The sequence below is a fragment of the Hemicordylus capensis genome, chromosome 2 (genome assembly GCF_027244095.1).
Source record: "Hemicordylus capensis ecotype Gifberg chromosome 2, rHemCap1.1.pri, whole genome shotgun sequence".
Taxonomy (NCBI): domain Eukaryota; kingdom Metazoa; phylum Chordata; class Lepidosauria; order Squamata; family Cordylidae; genus Hemicordylus; species Hemicordylus capensis.
The window spans coordinates 232,412,614-232,431,757 of record NC_069658.1 but is presented as its reverse complement, the minus strand read 5'-3'; the positions used below and the strand labels follow the sequence as shown (position 1 = coordinate 232,431,757).

The following is a 19,144-nucleotide window of genomic DNA, read 5'->3' as shown; positions in this document are numbered from 1 at the left end:
GCCCATTACTGCATCCAGGCAGGCATTTAGGGAGGATATGCCAACTCCTGAAGAAGTTGACATGGAGAAGTAGATCTGGGTGTCATCAGCCTACTGGTAACACCCAGCTCCAAATCCCCTGATGATCTATCCAAGTGGTTTCATGTAGATGTTAAAAAGCCTTGGAAAAAGGACGGAGTCTTGAGGGACACCATACTTAAGCTCAGATTTTGAAGAGCAACAATCTCCAATTGACACCATCTGGAATCTGTCCGAGAGGTAGGAGCGGAACCACTGTAAAACAGTGCCCCCCACTCCCAACACTCTCAGACGTTCCGGAAGGATACTATGGTCAATAGTATCGAAAGCCGCCGAGAGATCCAAGAGGACCAACAGAGTCACACTTCCTCTGTCCATTGCCAATTGGAGATCATCCATCAGGCTGACCAAGGCAGTCTCCACCCCATAGCCCGCTTGAAAGCCAGTTTGCAATGGGTCCAGATAATAGTGGGGTCCAGATAATAATGGGTCCAGATAATAGTGTGGAATAGATAGATACCCTGTGTTAGACTATTTACTTTCCTTTTGTGCTTTGTAAATCCTTATACCTGGTCTATTGTGTTTTATTTTGTAATGTAACCTTCTAAGAAACTCTAGCCTGAGCCCTTTCTACCCAGCCAGGGCTCTGTAGAAGTCTCTGTACCCTGTAAAAGTGCTTTTAAAGGTTGCTTGCAACTGGGGGGAGTGCTTTTTGAATTATCTATGCAACTGGGTAACCACTAGTTTTAAAGTGTGCCACTCCAAATACCAGCTGAAGTGTTCTTTGGAAGCAATCTTTTTCTTTTTACCTGTAACTCAAGGCTGAGAGAGCCTCAGCCTGAAGCAGTGTGTAGTATTTTGAATAAAGTTTTTCTTTTCGTTTTCTTCTTTTACTCACCTGCCTCTGAGTGTATTTTTAACTCAGGAAAAAGGGGTTTTTACTCTGGTGCAAACATGCCTCAATGTTAATTGTTCAGCAGCCTACCAAGTTTTCCCATCATGTGGAAGCTGCATGTGGAGGGGCTTTTGTACTTCCCCATTGGTAAATGAGAAGGAGAGTTTCTCTGGAATTTCGCCCTTCACCAAGGGGTGGGTGGGGATAAACTCTGTTAAAAGGTGGGCGTAGTGGCAGCAAATACCAAAGGAACAGTTTTAAGCTTTAAAGGAACAGCGTTTGAGAAAACATGGAGGGAATGATGCAGCATTTTTCTTTCCCCCACCTGGGCTTGCTTTGATCCGCTATTCGCTAAATCCGCTATTCGCTAAAAATATGACTGCATACCTTCTTGCAGCCCTGCACCACTGGTTTTGGTGGCAATGCCAGCGGGGAAAATATGGCAGGGGGTGTAACAGCACCAGCTCTACACCTTAAAAGGTAACCTCCAGTGGCAAACCAGTCGAAACGCTGGACCTCCAAACCAGTTTGGCAGTCCAGAAAAGGACAGAGATACTGGTTCATGCACATCCTTTTCCTCTAATCCTGCCTTCCTGATTGACTGGTCAGGACCTAAGGTTGTCACTCTGTCAGTAAATGTCATGGGTACTTTTCCTGTTAACTCTATCAGTGCTGGCAGTCTGTGCACTACACTCTGCTGCATGGATTCTTTGATGGGCAGATAGTTCATACTTCTGCCTGAAGCTCTTTCCACACTCTGAGCACATATATGGTTTCTCCCCTGTGTGGATTCTCTGATGGACAGAAAGCTTGAACTTCTGCCTGAAGCTCTTTCCACAATCTGAGCACGTATATGGTTTCTCCCCTGTGTGGATTCTTTGATGGACAGAAAGCTTGGCCTTCTCATTGAAGCTCTTTCCACACTCTGCGCACATATATGGTTTCTCCCCTGTGTGGATTCTCTGATGGGCAGAAAGCTTGGCCTTCTCATTGAAGCTCTTTCCACACTCTGCGCACATATATGGTTTCTCCCCTGTGTGGATTCTTTGATGGACAGAAAGCTTGTATTTCTGACAGAAGCTCTTTCCACACTCTGAGCACGTATATGGTTTCTCCCCTGTGTGGATTCTCTCATGGGCAGTAAGACTGCTCTTGCAACTGAAGCTCTTCCCACACTCAGAGCATATATATGGTTTCTCCCCTGTGTGAATTCTTTGATGGGCAGAAAGACTGCCCTTTTCACTGAAGCTCTTTCCACACTCTGAGCACATATATGGTTTCTCCCCTGTATGGATTCTTTGATGGACAGAAAGCTTGTACTTCTGACTGAAGCTCTTTCCACACTCTGAGCAAATATATGGTTTCTCCCCTGTGTGGATTCTTTGATGGACAGAAAGATTACCCTTGCAACGGAAGCTCTTTCCACACTCTGAACATGTATACGGTTTCTCCCCTGTATGGATTCTTTGATGGCCAGAGAGACTGCCCTTCTCACTGAAGCTCTTTCCACACTCTGAGCATGTATACGGTTTCTCCCCTGTGTGGATTATTTGATGGATAGAAAGATTGCCCTTCTCATTGAAGCTCTTCCCACATTCTAAGCATGTATATGGTTTCTCTTCTGTGTGGAGTCTTTGATGGCCATTAAGCTGAGCTTTCCGACTGAAGCTCTTTCCACACTCTGAGCACATATATGGTTTCTCTTTTGTGTGGATTCTGTAATGGATTGCAAGGCTTGGGGAGAACCTGAACCTCTTTCCACACTCTGAGCATGTATATGGTTTCTCCCCTGTGTGGATTCTTTGATGGGCTGAAAGGCTTGACTTCCAGCTGAAGCTCTTTCCACACTCTGAGCACATATAAGGTTTCTCCCCTGTGTGCATTCTTTGATGGTCAGAAAGCTGGCCCGTATGACTGAAACTCTTTCCACATTCTGAGCACGTATATGGTTTCTCTCCTGTGTGGATTCTTTGATGGGCAGAAAGGTTTGACTTCCAACTGAAGCTCTTTCCACACTCTGAGCATGTATAGGGTTTCTGTCCTATATGGCAACTTTGATGGGAAGGAATCTTATCTCTGCCATTGAAGCTCTTTCTGTATTTAGAGCATGTATCTCCTTGGCAGACACACTGGTGGACAGCAAGGGCAGTGTCACAACTTAATCTCTTTCCACACTTCAAGCACAGTTTCAATCCTATATGGTTTTTTTTATGTTCATACAAGTTCAACCAATTCCTGATGTCGTTCCCACACACTGTGCATTGATATGCTTTCATGCTTGTAGGGATGCTGTGATGTGGACCGAGGTGTGGTTTATTAGTTAAGATGCTTCCACTTAGAGTACGCTTACTAGTCTTATCTTCAGCTGGAATTGCATGGAAGTCTGTCCTTTCAGAAGCCGCCCAATTCTTCTCTTTTTCTTCAGTTTTTCTTCTCTGTACTTTCCCCTTTTTTCTGTTCGTCCTCCGATTACCTGCAGGCATAAAAAGAGAATTATGGTGGGGGAGGAACAAAGCCTCAACCCAAGAAACAAACCCAATTAACAGCATTGCAGTTCAAACCAAGGAAATGATGAAGTGGAGGGGCAAATCCCACCATGTGCTGAGCAGCATCTGTTGATTAGAACGAAGTCCAGCTACATGCTCCAAAGGATGTGGTATTGCAGAAGCATTTCCCTCAGGCGGAATACAATTTTTCAATCATTTTAACCTGCCCCCTTACCTCACTGGGATGGAGCCGCTCTGGGAAGAGCCTCTGCATGCTTGCGTGAAGAAGGTTCCAAGTTCCCTCCCTGGTATCTCCAGAGAGGGCTTCTGCCTGCCACCATGGAGAAGCCACTGCCCGTCTAGGTAGACAATCCTGAGCTAGCAGGACCAGTGGCCTGACTCAGTAAAAGCAGCTTCATATTTATCTTGTTCCAGTCTCTGCAACTATTCCTTTGTTGCCTCCCCAGATAGGTCTCGAGACAGGAACAACTCATCCGAAAGAGCTGGAGGGAAAGACCTAAAGGAGACAGAGCTGCATCTTCTGCTGTTGCATGTAGAGCCTCTGGCCACTGAGCGCACATCGGATGAGCTGTTGGTGGTCGTCAGGCGCCCGGTGGAGGAATGGCTCTCCGGGCAACCACTCTTCTGCAGGGGCTTCCTGATCACCAATAACGGTGCCCATGTGTTGAGTGGAAGCTCCTTTCTGAGATGGCCTTGACAATCGAGCCGTTCTCCCTTGCAGCAAGCAGCTTTTGTGCCGAGACGGCAACTCTGAGCCAGACTTTGCCCGCTGCTCTTCGCCTGGAGATGACGATGGGTGAGCTTGAGACTACTCTGACCACTGGGGAGGCATGTACAATTAGGGATGTGCGGACAGGTTGGGAAATGAACCTGTTTGACATCGAACAGGTTTGGTTTGATGGCTTGATATCAGACCAACACCCACCCACCTCGTTCGGTATCAAGCTAACCTTCCCGGCCTGTTCAGGGGGTTTGAGAGTTCTATATATCACCGTTGCTGCTCTGGGGGCTTCTCCAAGGGGTTCTCCAGGAGTCCCCCCTGCCCGCTGGTCCCCATTATCTGCTAAAATGCCCAGTTCGGGAGGTCTTCAGCCTCTTCCGGGTTTCACCCCCATGGCAGTGGCCATTTTTGGAGGTTACTGCGCATGGCCCGGCCATGTAGAGGCCCATTGGAAATGTGCGGTAGCCTCCAAAATGGCTGACCTCATGTGGGTGAGGCCCAGAATGGGCTGAAGACCGCCTGAACCAGGCAATTTGGCAAATAATGGAGGCCACTGGGGGAAGGTGGAACTTCTGGAGAGACCCTACGGTCTTGGAAAAGCCCCAGAGCTCTATTTCGGTGGTGGGGGTTAACATTTTTTTTCTAAACCCTTGAACACCCTGAACACAAACCTGTTCGAGCTGCACAAAATCGAACATGTCTGGTTCAACTCTTGTTTGGACTCGAACCGAACCATGCAACTCAGCTTTATACACAGCCCAATGTGCAATGGCAGGTCGGCTGAGGGCAGGAGTTATGGAGCAGCTCAGCACCACATTTTGTCAATCAGCAAAACTGGGCCTGCCTGTGTGACCCAGCCAACATCAATGCGGTCAGTCCTGACACACTGCCCAAATGGAGGGCCATTCAGGTGAGAGAAGTTAGTCAGGAAGTGAGAGGAGGCTGGGTGAATGATGTGTGCTATCTACTACACAACCCACAAAGCAATTATACAATGAGGCTATTTTTAATGATTTTTAAAAATTTGTCCATGGTCAATAAGTCAAGAATTGACCTGCTGATGTCCCTGGAATTTTTTTAAAAAAGCAATTAAAAATAGCCCAAATGCCGAATAGCTTTGCGGGTTTGTTGACAGGCAGCGCCCATCATGATGTACGAACTAACCCAATTTGGTGTCCCTAGGCGTTACTCATAGCGAATAATGGGCCCGTTCGAATTCCCATTATTCAGTATGGACGAACCATTAGATCCAGTTCAATGGAACCAATACACAAATGAGGGCAGCAGCTTAGAATCCAGTTCAACCTCGAACTGAACTGGGGAAACTGGTTTTGCGCACACCCCTACACACAGCAAAGCACCTACCTGCTGATCTCTCTTCCTCCTCCTCAGGGGCCTCAATAAATGGATCTTCTGACCAAGAAGTGAGTTCATGTTTCAGAACTGAAAGAAACAGACAAGGAAGGTTTTGCAATTCCAACTTGAATAAATCTTCAGGGAGCCCAACTCAGCCTGTCAAAACTGTTCTCCTGACCACAGCCACGCAGAGGGCCAAGAAGGGGTGGCAAAGGCTTTGAAAGAGTCCTCACCAGCATTGGAAATAGTCTCAGGAAGGAAGTCTAGTAGAGGAAGCCACACATATCTCTCTCAGCCACACACAGGCCAGGGAAGCCCTAACTGGAGGGAAGCTCCCTCTGGGACCATGTAAGACACCACCAAATGCAGCAAAAACAGGGCTGTCAGTTAAGGGCTGAAGTGAGCTGACACTTCTGCCCATTAGGAAGAGGAGGGTGGGAGCGTTTTACTCCCATCTCTAGAAATGACCCCTTTTAGGCTCAGGTTGGGACTCATTCTTCACTTCAACTAAGGGGAATGTCCAAGGAAAGTAGACCAGCTGCTAACATCCTCCACAACATCCTCACAATGCACTGACATGCACCAGCAATAGCAACAATTCCTGCCTTCCACATCCATCAGCCAAAGGAAAGAGGGAGCCTTACCCAGCCAGGCCAGATGCCCAGAAGTCTCCTCCATGACTTCCCTGTGCAGAGCCCTTTGGCCAGGATCCAGCAGAGCCCACTCCTCCTCGGAGAAACACACAGCCACCTCCTCAAAGGACACGGGTCCCTGAAAGATGAAGAAAGCAGTTTCTCTATCTGGATATTGTCAGAAAAGAGATGGATGGATGTTCCTCTGAAGGATCTTCCAAAGCTGCTTTAGCAGCTACTTTTGTCTTCCAAGGGAGCATATTTGATTGAAACAGAAAAGGGAAAGAGAGAGGGATTTTCCCACCCAGAGACAGGTGAGGCCTGCCTCTTCCTCCCATGATGCTTCTCCTACCTGATCCGCTGACCACACAGCAACACCTTCCTCTCTATCACCAAGAGGAGAAGGACTAAAGAGAATGTTCAGGGACATTTCACAGCCTGTGAGGCAAAGAAAGGAAATGTCTTTTATGCTTTTAGGCATTTTGCATTACAGGGACAGGAGTGAAATCAATCTGTCTTGACAATGTTTTTTTGGAGTCTCCGTGTGAAGTTACTGAAAACTGTACAGATCCTCGAGAAAAGCATCTCTTGCACAGAGACTTAAAGGGAATGTAAAAGCAATCCAAGGATTTCATGAGAGGGCTGAGATGAAATACTCCCCATTCATCCTTACCCAGAGAGGTGGTTCCTCCATCCCCCTCCTCCTCCTCCCGCAGGATCCCCCTGAGGAGCAGCCTCTGCCTGGTGTCTGACGGAGCCTTCTCTGCCTGCAGGGGATCAGTGGCCATGTTGGCTAACATACTCAGTGCCTGGAAGAGGAGAAAGGGAAGAGAGATGAAGAAAGGGAATGGAGCATTCATTTATATTATATGGAAGCATCACGCAACTCTGGGAGAAATCCCCTCAGGGCAGACATTACAAAGATATTAAAAAGGACAAGAAAACTAAGAATAATAAAGACCGAAAGCAGGCCTGCTCAACTTAGACTCCGCCCCCCCAGCTGTTTTTGGACTATAACTCCCATAATCCCCAGCCACAGTGGCCAGTAGCCAGGGATTATGGGAGTTTTAGGCCAACACCGGCAGAGGGACAAAGTTGAGCGGCCCTGACATAAAGCAATAGAAGATAAAGTGTCCATCAGGCAGCTGGATGAAGAACAACATCCTCAGATGATGTTTTCAAACAGCCTTGGGAAATAAAATAAAATAAAAAGGGGTGTTTTTGGGGGGTGCCAAAGGGACATGAGATGGGCGTCAATCTGGCATCTCTGGGGAAAGCATCCCGTAGCAGGAGACCCACAGCCGAGAAGACCCTCCTGGGGGCCGCACAAGACACTTGGAGGAGATGCTCGACTTCCTGGGAGGGAGAGGATTCCACTGGGCGGGGGGCTGGAGGCCCTCTCCCCCTGGCAGCAGAGGCTGAAGGTGGGCTGGGCAGGCAGTCTGCCCTGGAACCGTTGCAACCCTCTCATAGGGATGTGCACGGACCTCTTCCGAGGCCCTTTTAAGAGCCTCCGAACTGGTTCTAACATTGGGGGTTCGGATTTCCAAGGCAGAGTGGTGGTGTCTCAATTTAAGGGCAGGAGAGGGTACACTTATCCCTCCCTCCGCTTTCCCCCCGCCGACGCCCGGTATTTTACACATCCTATGGGGTGGTAGCATACTTCCTTGCCGCCCCTTTTGCCCTTCGGCCAGAAGTAGCTGTCGTGTTCTGATGTGCTGCCAGGTGGGTAAGCTGGCTGAAGAGCAAACGGAGAGGCAAGGAAGTACGCTTCCGTCCTGTAGGACCTATAAAATCCCGGGTGCCGGAAGGGGGGGGGAAGTGGAGGGAGTGATAAGTGCACCATTCCCTGCCCTTAAAGTGACACACACACCCCACCATCAGCCACCCACACCTGGTTCTGTGCACATCCCTACCCACTCGCAGGCCTGGCTTGCTTAGGGAGGTGCATGAGGACCAGTGGACTGGGATACATATCCAGCCAAGGCAGTAAAAAGGACCTGAAGAGGACATCCCAGAACTCTTGTAAAACCTCCCAGGCAGCGAAGAGGAAGGAGGGGAGAAGCTGGTGTCACTCCCGCACCATTCCTTTTTCTATTTGCAGCTCTATGGCTAGCAGTGGGTGCCAAAGAGACGTGAGATGGGTGTCAGTCTGGTATCTCTGGGAAAAGCATCCCATAGCAGGAGACCCACAGCCAAGAAGACCCTCCTGGGGGAGCACAAGACACTTGGAGGGGGTGCTGGACATCCTGGTAGGGAGTGGATCCCGCTGTGATCCGCTGGTTACAAGGTGCTGGTTATAACCTATAAAGCCCCAAACAGCTTGGGCCTTCTCATGAACCCCACCACCCACTGTTATCCACTGGAGAGGTCCATCTGCAATTGCCACCAGCTCGTCTGGTGGCCACTCAGGGACGGGTCATCTCTGCTGCTTGCCCCGTCGCTTTGGAATGCACTCCCTAGTGAAATAAGAGCCTCCCCATCTCTGACAGCTTTTTAAAAGTCTTTAAAAACACATTTCTTCACCCAGGCTTTTAATTAAAATTGTTTTAATGGCTTTCATGCTGTTTTAAAAATATTCTTTTAAAAGTTTTAAATAGTTGTAATGTTTTAAACTTTTCATTTTTGTTTTAACTAATGTTTCACTTTGTTTTAACTTTGTTGTAAACTGCCCAGAGACGTAAGTTTTGGGTGGTATAAAAATATGTTAATGATAGAGATAGATAGATAGATAGATAGATAGATAGATAGATAGATAGAACGATAGAACAGCAGCTAGGCTGACTGTAAGCACCAAATTTCTGCCAGATAGGAAGAAAAAGACTCTAGCTCTGCTTGCAGGAGGACCTTACTTGGCAACTGGTGGCATAATCCTAAAGGTTCTCAGGCCCCTGAAACTACCTGGGCAAAATGGCCTTGCTTCTCACCTGCTGCTCCTCTTGCCTCTTCTCCTCTGCCTGGCTCAGGAGGAAACCTTCTGCCAGGGCCACCGCCTGGGAACTGGTCTCTGCTCCACATTCTCTGACCCAGCTCTCCATCTCCGGGGGCAGGACAGTCAGGAACTGCTCCAGGATCACCAGGTCCAGCATCTGAGCTTTGGTGTGCTTTTCGGGCTTCAGCCACTGATGGCAACGGGTGTGGAGTCTGCTGCAAAGGTCTCGGGGTCCTTCAGCCTCCTGGTAGGGGAACTGCCTGAGTCTCTGGCATTCAACATCGGTGCTGGTGGGGTCTCCTTCCAGGATCTTTTGCACCATTCTTTCCCAGGATTCCTTACCACTCCCAGCCTGGATGCTTTGGGGATCTTTTTCTGCTCCTGCCCCTGATTCATTACTGGGCTTTGCAATTCCATGTTTGTCTTTGATCTCAAATGAAACTTCCAATGCAGCCATAAGATCTTCTTCGACCAGCAGTTAGTCCCAAATGACCAAGGAGTCTTTCTTGTCAAGTTATTTCTCTCTCCAAATAAGCACTTAATGTATCTGCCAAACTTTGCTTCTAATTGAGAAATTAGGAGGGGCGGTGGGGGAGAGAATCCTGTGAATCAGAGAGAAGCACCAATCAAAGCACATTTTAGGTCACAACTTTACTGTAGTTGGTAGCTAGGGGGTAACAGGGCCTGGAAATCTGCAGGTGGGCTGGACTGAGAAACCTGCAGTATTAGAAACCATCTGAACCCGCATGTGTGTGCTAGGACTTTGCTGCTCTCTTTGGCCCCCACCACAGCCCCTGCATCACTGTTCAGTGTCAGCCACCCTGCCGCCCACCCAACCCCTCCCCGCTGTCCACCCAACCCCTCCCCACCGCTCATTCACTTGCCCTCTACCCACTCCTCTTCCCTATCTGCATATCTGAAGTGTCCAATCACCACTGTGCTTCTGTTCTGTAACCTCTGATTGGTAAAGCACTGTGTGTGCGGAACTTGCCACCTAGGACCTTAATGTATTATATATAGACTAGCTGTTCCCCCCACTCCTGCCCCACTCTCTCTTGGCCCCTCTCCCCCCCTCCTCCTGCCCCCTCTCTCTCGCTACCCTCCCTCCTGCCCCACTCTCTCTTGCTCCCTCCCCCCTCCCCATGCCCCACTCTCTCTAGCTCCCCTCTCCCACTCTCTCTTGTCCTCCATCCCCTTCCGTTCCTCTCCTCCCTGCCCCGCACCCCCACCCGCACTGAGCAACTTCCGGCTGGACCTCACCGCCGCCACAGCCAGGTCCTCCTTACCGGGAGGTGGAGGGCCAAAAAGGGCTCCACCGCCGCCATTCCTCCTCCCGGGCGGCGAACTGGGAAGTCCCACCGCCCGTTTCCCTCCCACCCCGGCCTCCAACGGGTGCCGGGGCTGCGCCCCACTGCCCGTTTCCCTCCCGCCCCAGGCTGCCCCACTTGCTTCCCCACCGCCTTGCCAGGGCCTCCTCCCCCCCCATCTGGGCCTCGCCATCCCACTGCTGTCTCCTGCTTCCAGCAGCCAGGCCAGCCACCTCCACCTTCCAGCAGCCAGCCAAGGCCGGCTCCCCAGGCCATTTTGCGGCCCACCGCCGCCATTTTCTCTTGCTCTCAACTCTCACCCAAGGCCAGGAACTCTCGCAATGTGTCGTGAGAGTTCCGCCGCCAAGCATGCCAGCTAAGATAATTAAACAGAAAGAAGATAGCTAGATAGATACTTTAAGGAAGGACTGCCATCTGAGAAGAAACAATTGTAGGAAAGGTTCTTTGACAGACATTGCCTTAGGTTGTTTTTCTTTTGTTTCTAGTGTGCCTGTGGATCCTACAAACTTTCCTTTCACCAACTCTTATATTCTCTCAGCAATCAAGTCGTTTAAAAAACTACTTTCCAAGAGTGGTTTGGAATGCTCTGTGGGGAAGGGAAGTTAAGTACCATGTCAACAAGTCTTGGAGCCTAGGGGTCACCAGTTGCACCTGTGCTGTGATAATCCTTTATTGACTTCCATGTACTCTGATCTCTTGGGAGGAAGAGCGGGATATAAAAGTTATAAATAAATAAATAAAATTAATCTTTTCTTGATTTCCATTGGATGGTGGGTGGCCTACTCTACCCTACCCAGCCCAGAATACCCAACGGGAAGGAGAGGAAGGATCCTACCCTAAAGGAGAGTAGGTGGTGGCAATAATCATTAAGAGCAAGGAGCACTGGTAAAAGAGTGAAGAGTTTTGTGTAGCTCAGATGTTCACACTGTTGAATGTTTGATTGGTCACATTCATCAATCTAGAGACAAACACTTCCTCTTCTCTTTCCTATGACGAATCTTTTAATGAAATCCTCTTTTTTAGTAACTGGCTGGCATAGAGGTTCCTCCCTTCCCTTTTTGTTTGTGTACAAAGGGAGAGGAATGTGACTGAGCTCAATGTAGGGGCCAGAAGGTGGCTGCGGGGAGGGGGGGCGGCTCAGTAATCCCCTGAAAAGAGGACTCTTACCCAGCCCCCAACTCTGTTTTGTTTTTTTAATGGGACAGCAAAGTTGTTTCATCCCCAAAGGAAGGTTGTGGGGTGTGATATTAGTGCACAGTGACTCCACCTCCCACCCCCATTCATGCGATGGCAAGACTCCTGCAAGAACCAATTGAAAACAGAAGGGAAATTTGAAAAGAAAGAAAGAGACCCCATCTGACTTAACAGGGCTGACAAACAATAAGAACAACAACAAAAAAAAAAGCCAAGAAATAAAAGGACGTCCCGGGTGCTTAACGAATTCAAAAATGGAAGATCATGTTGAATTCCTTCGAAGGCATTCAAAGATTGCAATTATCAAAGCGGGAAGAGCTGGGGTGGGGGCAGACCCCTGACCTAGCCAGATCCCCAGAGGAAATGGGTATGGAACGGGGGAGAATAGCAGGGGAGATTCAGCCACTCTTCAGACCCCCAGGGAAGATGCTCACCAGTCCTGGCCTCTGCAAGAACCCCTCCTGCCCTCGCCAGAGAAAAGACCTCCTTTGTCTCTTTTGTGGGTGGGTGGGTGCACAGGGGGCAGCGGGTGAGAGAGAGAGAGGGAGGGGGCTCAGTCTACACGGCTGGAAGAACTATAAGAGGGTCCTGTGTCTGGCAGCAGCAGAGGAGGGCCCTGATCCCCCACGGCCCATCCTCCTTCTTTTGCGGGGGGGGGGAGCCGTGGTGGGGCCAGCCAGGTGGGGGTCAGTGGGAGCTGCGGAAGAGCGCTTGCGAGCCCTGCATCCTGCGGCCAGGCAGAGGGAGGCCGCCAGTGTCTAATGGGTTGGCAGGGTCCCCCCCTCCCCCGCCATGCCCAATCTAGCCCAGAAAGTTGAGGATCCCGCCCCTCCCCTGTATTTCTCACCTCCCACCAAGCTCCCGATGCCTGCAAAGCGCCCGTCGGGGCCTGGCTCCCAGGGAAGGCAATGCAAGGCAGGAAGGTGGGGGTGATGACGGAGGGATCTGGGGGACCCCAGGATAGACTTACTTCCACCTCGGTCCCTTTCTGCAAGAATCCCGCTATGCAGACCCCTTCCTCTGCTATTACCTTGTTCTGAGGGATTTCCCCCTTTGCTTACTGCGCCGTCACTCTAAGAGTTAAAGGGAGAGCAGAGCATTCAGATTCCTAGAGGAGCAGCTGGGGATGATGGGAGTTGTAGTTCACCAACAGCTAGAGTGCAAAGTTTGCCCAGCCCTGCTCTTAAGGGTCAAAGGGAGAGCTGAGCTTCCAGATTTTCTAGAGAGGCGACTAAAAGATGGAAGGAGCTGTTAGTTTTCAGAGTCGTTTCTTGCTTTGCTCCTTTCTGGTGGAAAAGGAGGGGTTATGATTTGTTTATTTGATTTATGATTTGATTTAAAAACCAGCAAATATGACACATATCCAGGCGGCTTATGTACATTCAGAGATTTTTTTAAAAGACAGCAGTTAAAACAGTTATCAAATCTGGAAGCTCTGCTCTCCCTTTAACCCTTAGAGCTGGGCTGAGAAAACCTGGCCCTCCAGCTGTCATTGAACTACAACTCCCGTCATCCCCGGCCGCCTCTCTAGGAATCTGGAAGCTCTGCTCTCTCTGCCCAGCAAGCCACGAGGGAAATCGCGCCTCTTCAGAGGAAGGAGGAAGTAGCAGAGGAAGGTGTGTGCTTAGGGTAGGGAGATCCTTGCAGAAAGAGGGATCCAGTAGGGGTGGAAAGAGGCATATCCCGGGGCCCCCCAGACCCTTCCCCCTCACCCCCCACTCCCACCCTCCGGCCCTGCACTTCCTTCCCTGGGAGCCAGGCCCCTTCCACGTGCACTTTGCACCCCTCGGAAGCTTGGAGGGAGCTGCTGATGCTGCAGGTGAGAGATGCAGGCGGAGGGGCCGGTGGGGAGCGGGATCCTCCTCCACCTGCTTCTGGGATAGCCTGGGGCGTGGCGGGAGAGAGGGGGGCCCTGCCGACCCCTGGGACACTGGCGGCCTCCCTCTGCCTGGCCGCAGGATGCACGCTGGGAAGCGCTCTTCCGCAGCTCCCCGCCTGGCTGGCCCCACCACCAGGGCTGTCAGCCCGGCAATGAAGGTAGGATGGGCCTGGGAGTGGGGTGGGGATCAGGGTCATCCTCCGCTGCTGCCAGACACTTGGTCCTATTATAGTTCTTCCATCCCTGCAGACCGAGCTCCCTCCCTCTCACCCGCTGCCCCCTGCGCTTCCCCCTCGCAAAAGAGACAAATGATGAAGCCGCTCAGCTGCAGCAGCGTGGAGGCCTTTCCTGTGGCGAGGGTGGGAGGGGTTCTTGCAGAGGCCAGGACTGGGGGGCCTCCTCCCTGGGGATTCCAGAGTGGCTGAATCTAGCTTCCAACTCCTCTGCTATTCTGTCCCCCCCACCCCACGTCCCTTAACTCCTTTCCTCTGGGGATCTGGGTAGGTCAGGGGACTGTCCCCACTCCAGCTCTTCCCGTTTTGAAGGAATTCAAAATTATCTTCATTTTTGAAGCCATTAAGCACCCGGATGTCCTTCTGTTTCTGGACTTGGTTTATTCTTCTTCTTGTTTGTCAACCCTATTAAGTAAGATGATTTCTTTTTCTTTCTTTTCAGATTTCCCTTCTGTTTTCAATCAGTTCTTGCAGTAGTCTTGCCATCGCATGAATGGAGTGGGAGGGAGTCACTGTGCAGTAATATCACACCCCACAACCTTCCTTGGTGAGAGTAACAACTTTGCTGCCACATATTTTTAAAAAACCCAGCAGAGTTGGGGGCTGGGTAAGAGTCCTCTTTTCAGGGGGTTACTGAGCCCCCCCTCCTGTGCAGCCACCCTCCGGCCCCTACATTGAGCTCAGTCGCCTCCCCCTCCCCTTTGCACACAATGGAAAAGGGAAGGTAGGAACCTCCATGCCAACCAGTTACTAAAAGGGGGGTTTCATTAAAAGATTCGCCATAGGAAAGAGAAGAGGAAGTGTTTGTCTCTAGACTGATGAATTTGACCAATCAAACATTCAACTGTGTGAACTTCTGAGCTATGCAAAACTCCTTCAACTCTATTTATTTGTTATTAATCAAATGGAAGGAGGGAACACTTATGACTGAGTATAGCAGCAGAATACCCCCTATCTACTGGGCAGACTACTCTTTTGTTACAGGGTGACTGAAGGATCAACTTCCACTAAAGAGACTGGCTCTCCCGGCTGGTAATGATTGCTGCCACCACCTACTCTCCTTTAGGGTAGAATTCTCCCCCCCCCTTCCCATTGGGTATCCTGGGCTGGGTAAAGTAGGCCACCCACCATATGAATCAATAAAGGATTATCACAGGACAGTTGCAACTTGTGACCCCTAGTCTCTAAGGCTTGTTGACGTGGTATCAGGGGACTTCGCTTCCCCACAGAGCATTCCAAACTACTCTTAGAAAGTAGTTTTTTAAACTACTTGATTACTGAGAGAACATAAGAGTTTGTAATAGGTTGGTAACACACACATTTTTGTAGGATTCAGAGGCACACCAGAAACAAAAGAAAAACAACCTAAGGCAGTGTCTGACTAAGAACTCCTACAACTGTTTTTTCTCAGATGGCAAACCTTCCTTAAAGTATTACTTATACTGCAACTTTCTCAGTCTAGCCCTCCCAATGAGAACCTGGGAGATAGAGTGTGATTCCAGCCTTTTCTGGTTCCTTTCTCTTCAGCTTCCAAGATATTGAACTACAAAATAGAAAGTAGCTCCAACTTAACTGGGCTATTAACCTCTCCTCCCCGCAAAAGAGGGGAAGTGTATTTCAAATTGGATTGGTCTCAGGCTGGGTCTGGTTGGTAGTCACAGGGCTCCTGTAGATTTCCAGGCCCTGTTACCCGATAGCTACCAAATACAGTGAAGCTGTGATATAAATATGTGTTGATTGGTGCTTCTCTCTAATTCACAGGATTCTTCCCCCACCCCTTCTCAAAGAGAAGCAAAGTTTTGCAGGGAAATTAAGTGCTTATTTGGAGAAAACAATAACTTGACAAAGAAAGACTCTTTGGCCATATGAGACTAACTGTTGGACTAAGAAAATCTTCTGGCTGCGTTGGAAGTTTCATTTGAAGTCAAAGAAAAAAATGGATTTGCAAAGCCCAGTAAGAAATGGATCAGGGGTGGGAGCAGAAAAAGACCCCCAAAGCATCCAGGTAGGGAGTGGCAAGGAATTCTGGGAAAGAATGGTGCAGAAGATCCTGGAAGGAGACCCCACCAGCAGTGATGTTGAATGCCAGAAACTCAGGCAATTCCCCTACCAGGAGGCTGAAGGACCCCGAGATGTTTGCAGCCAACTCCACCACCTTTGCCGTCAGTGGCTGAAGCCAGAAAAGCACACCAAAGCTCAGATGCTGGACCTGGTGATCTTGGAGCTGTTCCTGACTGTCCTGCCCCCGGAGATGGAGAGCTGGGTCAGAGAGTGCGGAGCGGAGGCCAGTTCCCAGGCAGTGGCCCTGGCAGAAGGTTTCCTCCTGAGCCAGGCAGAGGAGAAGAGGCAGGAGGAGCAGCAGGTGAGAAGCAGGGCTGTTTTATCCAAGTAGTTTCAGGGGGCTGAGAACCTTTAGGATTATGCCACCAGTTGCCAAGTAAGGTCCTCCTGCAAGCAGAGCTAGAGTCTTTTTCTTCCTGTCTGGCAGAAGTTCAGTGCTTATAGTCAACGGCGCTCTTATACAACTTAAGAGGGAATATAAAAGATTTATTAAGCGGAAAAAAGTTAAAGCTGATGCAGCGGACTGGGCATGATTGATTTCAGCTGCCCAATTAAATAATCATTCATTGTTCTGGCGTTTAATTGCCAGATATCTGGGCAAGGATATTCCTAGAGTGGATTTCCAAATACCAGCACGGGTGTGGGAACAACATTTTACTAAGCTATATGCAGCTTCTGGAAATTCTTATGAAATAACAGGCGATTTAGAGAGCGCTCCACACTGGCCGCCTGTCTCAGAAGCCGAAATAGCCTCCCTGTTGAACCAGTCTAAGTCTGGTACAGCCCTGGGTTCAGATTATATCACCATAGAGTGTTTAAAGGAAAACAGTGATTGGTGGATACCGGTCCTGGCAGCCCTTTTTTCTCTTGTGGATCGAACAGCCCAGATCCCTGAGAACTGGGGACTTGCCATCGTTATCCCCATTTATAAGAAGGGTCCCAAAGATCAACCAGCTAATTTTCGTCCTATTAGCCTTTTGAGTGTCATTGGAAAGCTGTACGCCAGGCACCTATTGGGTCACTTCATGGAATGGCTTGATGTCAATCAAATCCTGGCAGATGAGCAAAATGGGTTCAGGGCAGGTAGATCCACCACGGACTCGATAATTGTCCTTCAACATCTGGCAGAAAAATACTCAGGGAAATCTCCAGGGGCACTCCAAACTGCTTTTATTGACTTCAAACAAGCTTTCGATCAGATTTCCAGGAGCAAATTATGGGAGAGGCTCGCCCAAATCAGATATCTACAGAAGACTTCTCCTGTTGATGGTTAAACTACATGAGAACACCACCCTCAAAGTCAGGCTAAACAGGAAAGGTCAGGTGACTAATTCAATTTCAACCAGGACTGGTGTCAGGCAAGGGTGTGTTTGAGCCCCGGCATTATTTAATTTTTATTTTAACCCCCTTGTGGAACGCATGAGGAAATTGGACTTTCACCCGCCTAAATTAGCTCAAAAACATATTAATGTGCTACTGTACGCTGCTTCTGCTGCTGCAGCATTGATTTCTCGGACGAGGGTTGGACTTAAGCGAATTTTGAGAGAGCTGGCCAACTTTTGCAATGACCACGAACTGTCTTTGAATTATGACAAAACCAAAATCATGGTCTCTGCGGCTAGACCTAGGACGCTTACGTGGAAACTTAACGGGCATACTTTAGAGCAGATCAGACAATTTAAATATCTTGGAGTTGTGTTACAGGCCAACATAAGCACTATAGCACATAGGGCGTATGTTATTGCCAACGCCCAGAAAGCCGCCTCAGCAATTTGCTCCTTGCACATAAAGAAACGAGCTCACTCGCGGCAAGTAGCTTTAGAGCTTTTTAAGGCCAAGGCTCTTGCCTTGCTTCTGGTGGGAGGCGTGCTAGGGAATAAAACTAATTATCTGAAGTTGGAGACGGTCCAATCTAAGTTTATTAGGTCTCTCCTTAGATTACCGTGTTCAGTTTCAAATGCTGCCATTAGGCTGGAGATCGGATGGCCATCTGTAGAAGCGAGATTGTGGGAAATGGTTTTCTCCTATTGGCTTAATCTGATTTTTCACCCCACGGGCATTGCTCCCTTGATATTGGAGGATGGCTTTATGACCCGTTGGGAAAAATGATATCAATGCAATGTTAGCATCCTTGGGTTTTTCCCTGCCCCTGATTAGAACTCTGGGCCACAGCAAAGCCAAAATTGCCATAACTCAATGTATCTGGGATATGACGAAGCAGGGGGTTGTTGCCCAAATAGGCCCTAGCCTATTCTTAGGAGATCAAATCAGCAGTCATTCCCCCGCTGAATATTTACTTAGGATCTCTAACAGGGATCATCGTAGGGCTCTTTCAGCAGCTAGACCTAACGCCCTTCATACGGCGGTATTGGAAGGACGTTTTGGGAAGGTGCCCTACGATCAAAGATTATGCCTCTGTCATAACGGTGAAGTGGAGACTACGGAACATCTGATGCTGAAGTGCAGATTTTATACCGAATTAAGGGGAAAGCTTCTCTCCCCACTACTAACGCATTACAATTGCCCTTCTGATGGGGACAAGGTCCTTTTCCTGCTTACTGCTAGGCCAGAGTATGCTTACAGGAGGGTAGCAAAATTTCTCTTCATAGCAGGCAAGATTCGGTTTAGAGTGATTGAGGTACGAGATGCTGGATTGTGCACTTCAGATTAACCGGTTTTATTTGAACGAAATTAGCCATGTATACGGTATCTGAAGATATTAATGTTTTATGTATTTTATGTATTTACTGCTGTTGTTTGTTTTTCTTTTTGTATTTATGCTGGCCTTGGGCCGAAATAAACAAATACATACAGTGCTTATAGTCAGCCAAGCTGCTGTACTAGCAATGGAACCGCAGAAAGAGCAAATAACGTATGCAGGAGCAACACCAGCTTCTCTTTAAGAACATAAGAACAGCCCTGCTGGATCAGGCCCAAGGCCCATCTAGTCCAGCAGCCTGTTTCACACGGTGGCCCACCAGATGCCGCTGGAAGCCACAGGCAAGAGTTGGGGGAATGCCCTCTCCTGCTGTTACTCCCCTGCAACTGGTACTCAGAGGCATCCTGCCTCTGAGGCTGGAGGTGGTCTTTAGCCCTCCTTTCCTGCCTCCTTCCTGTCTGGCAGGTTTAACGGGGGCCGAGGGGTGGTCTGGGATGCCTTCCTCTTCAGATCCGTTTGACTACCTTGGCTGGATTCCTGTCCCAATCCACTGGTCCTCATGCACCTCCCTAAGTAAGTCAGGCCTGTGAGTGGGTTGCAGGACTACCAGGGAAGGATAACCAAGTCCAAAGTGACTGGGAACCACTGGCCACTGCCTGTCCAGCCCCCATTCAGCCTCTGCTGCCGAGAGGAGAGGGCCTCTGGCTCCTCACTCCACAGGAACCTCTC

The 19,144-nt window shown here is 49.4% G+C and overlaps 2 protein-coding genes across 11 annotated transcripts in view; one reads left to right on the top strand and one right to left on the bottom strand.

The window, feature by feature from the left end:
• LOC128344291 (zinc finger protein 850-like) overlaps positions 1-12,651 on the bottom strand; it is a 39,782-nt gene extending 27,131 nt beyond the window's left edge. Inside the window, exons 1-7 of the mRNA XM_053294153.1 lie at positions 12,554-12,651; positions 9,057-9,663; positions 6,803-6,938; positions 6,482-6,567; positions 6,142-6,268; positions 5,507-5,584; positions 1,615-3,386 (exon numbers count right to left, since the gene is read on the bottom strand). Coding sequence (XP_053150128.1) covers positions 1,615-3,386; positions 5,507-5,584; positions 6,142-6,268; positions 6,482-6,567; positions 6,803-6,938; positions 9,057-9,518 — 2,661 coding nt within the window. The 5' untranslated portion in view covers positions 9,519-9,663; positions 12,554-12,651. The remainder of the gene's footprint in view (positions 1-1,614; positions 3,387-5,506; positions 5,585-6,141; positions 6,269-6,481; positions 6,568-6,802; positions 6,939-9,056; positions 9,664-12,553) is intronic.
• LOC128344275 (zinc finger protein 154-like) overlaps positions 1-19,144 on the top strand; it is a 30,139-nt gene that overhangs the window by 1,205 nt on the left and 9,790 nt on the right. The window contains exons 1-3 of one of the 10 annotated variants that reach the window (XM_053294082.1): positions 13,082-13,212; positions 14,138-14,242; positions 15,457-16,057. In XM_053294082.1, the coding sequence (XP_053150057.1) occupies positions 15,632-16,057 (426 nt within the window). In that variant the 5' untranslated portion in view covers positions 13,082-13,212; positions 14,138-14,242; positions 15,457-15,631. The other 9 variants (XM_053294083.1, XM_053294080.1, XM_053294081.1 and 6 more) reach the window with 9 other exon arrangements.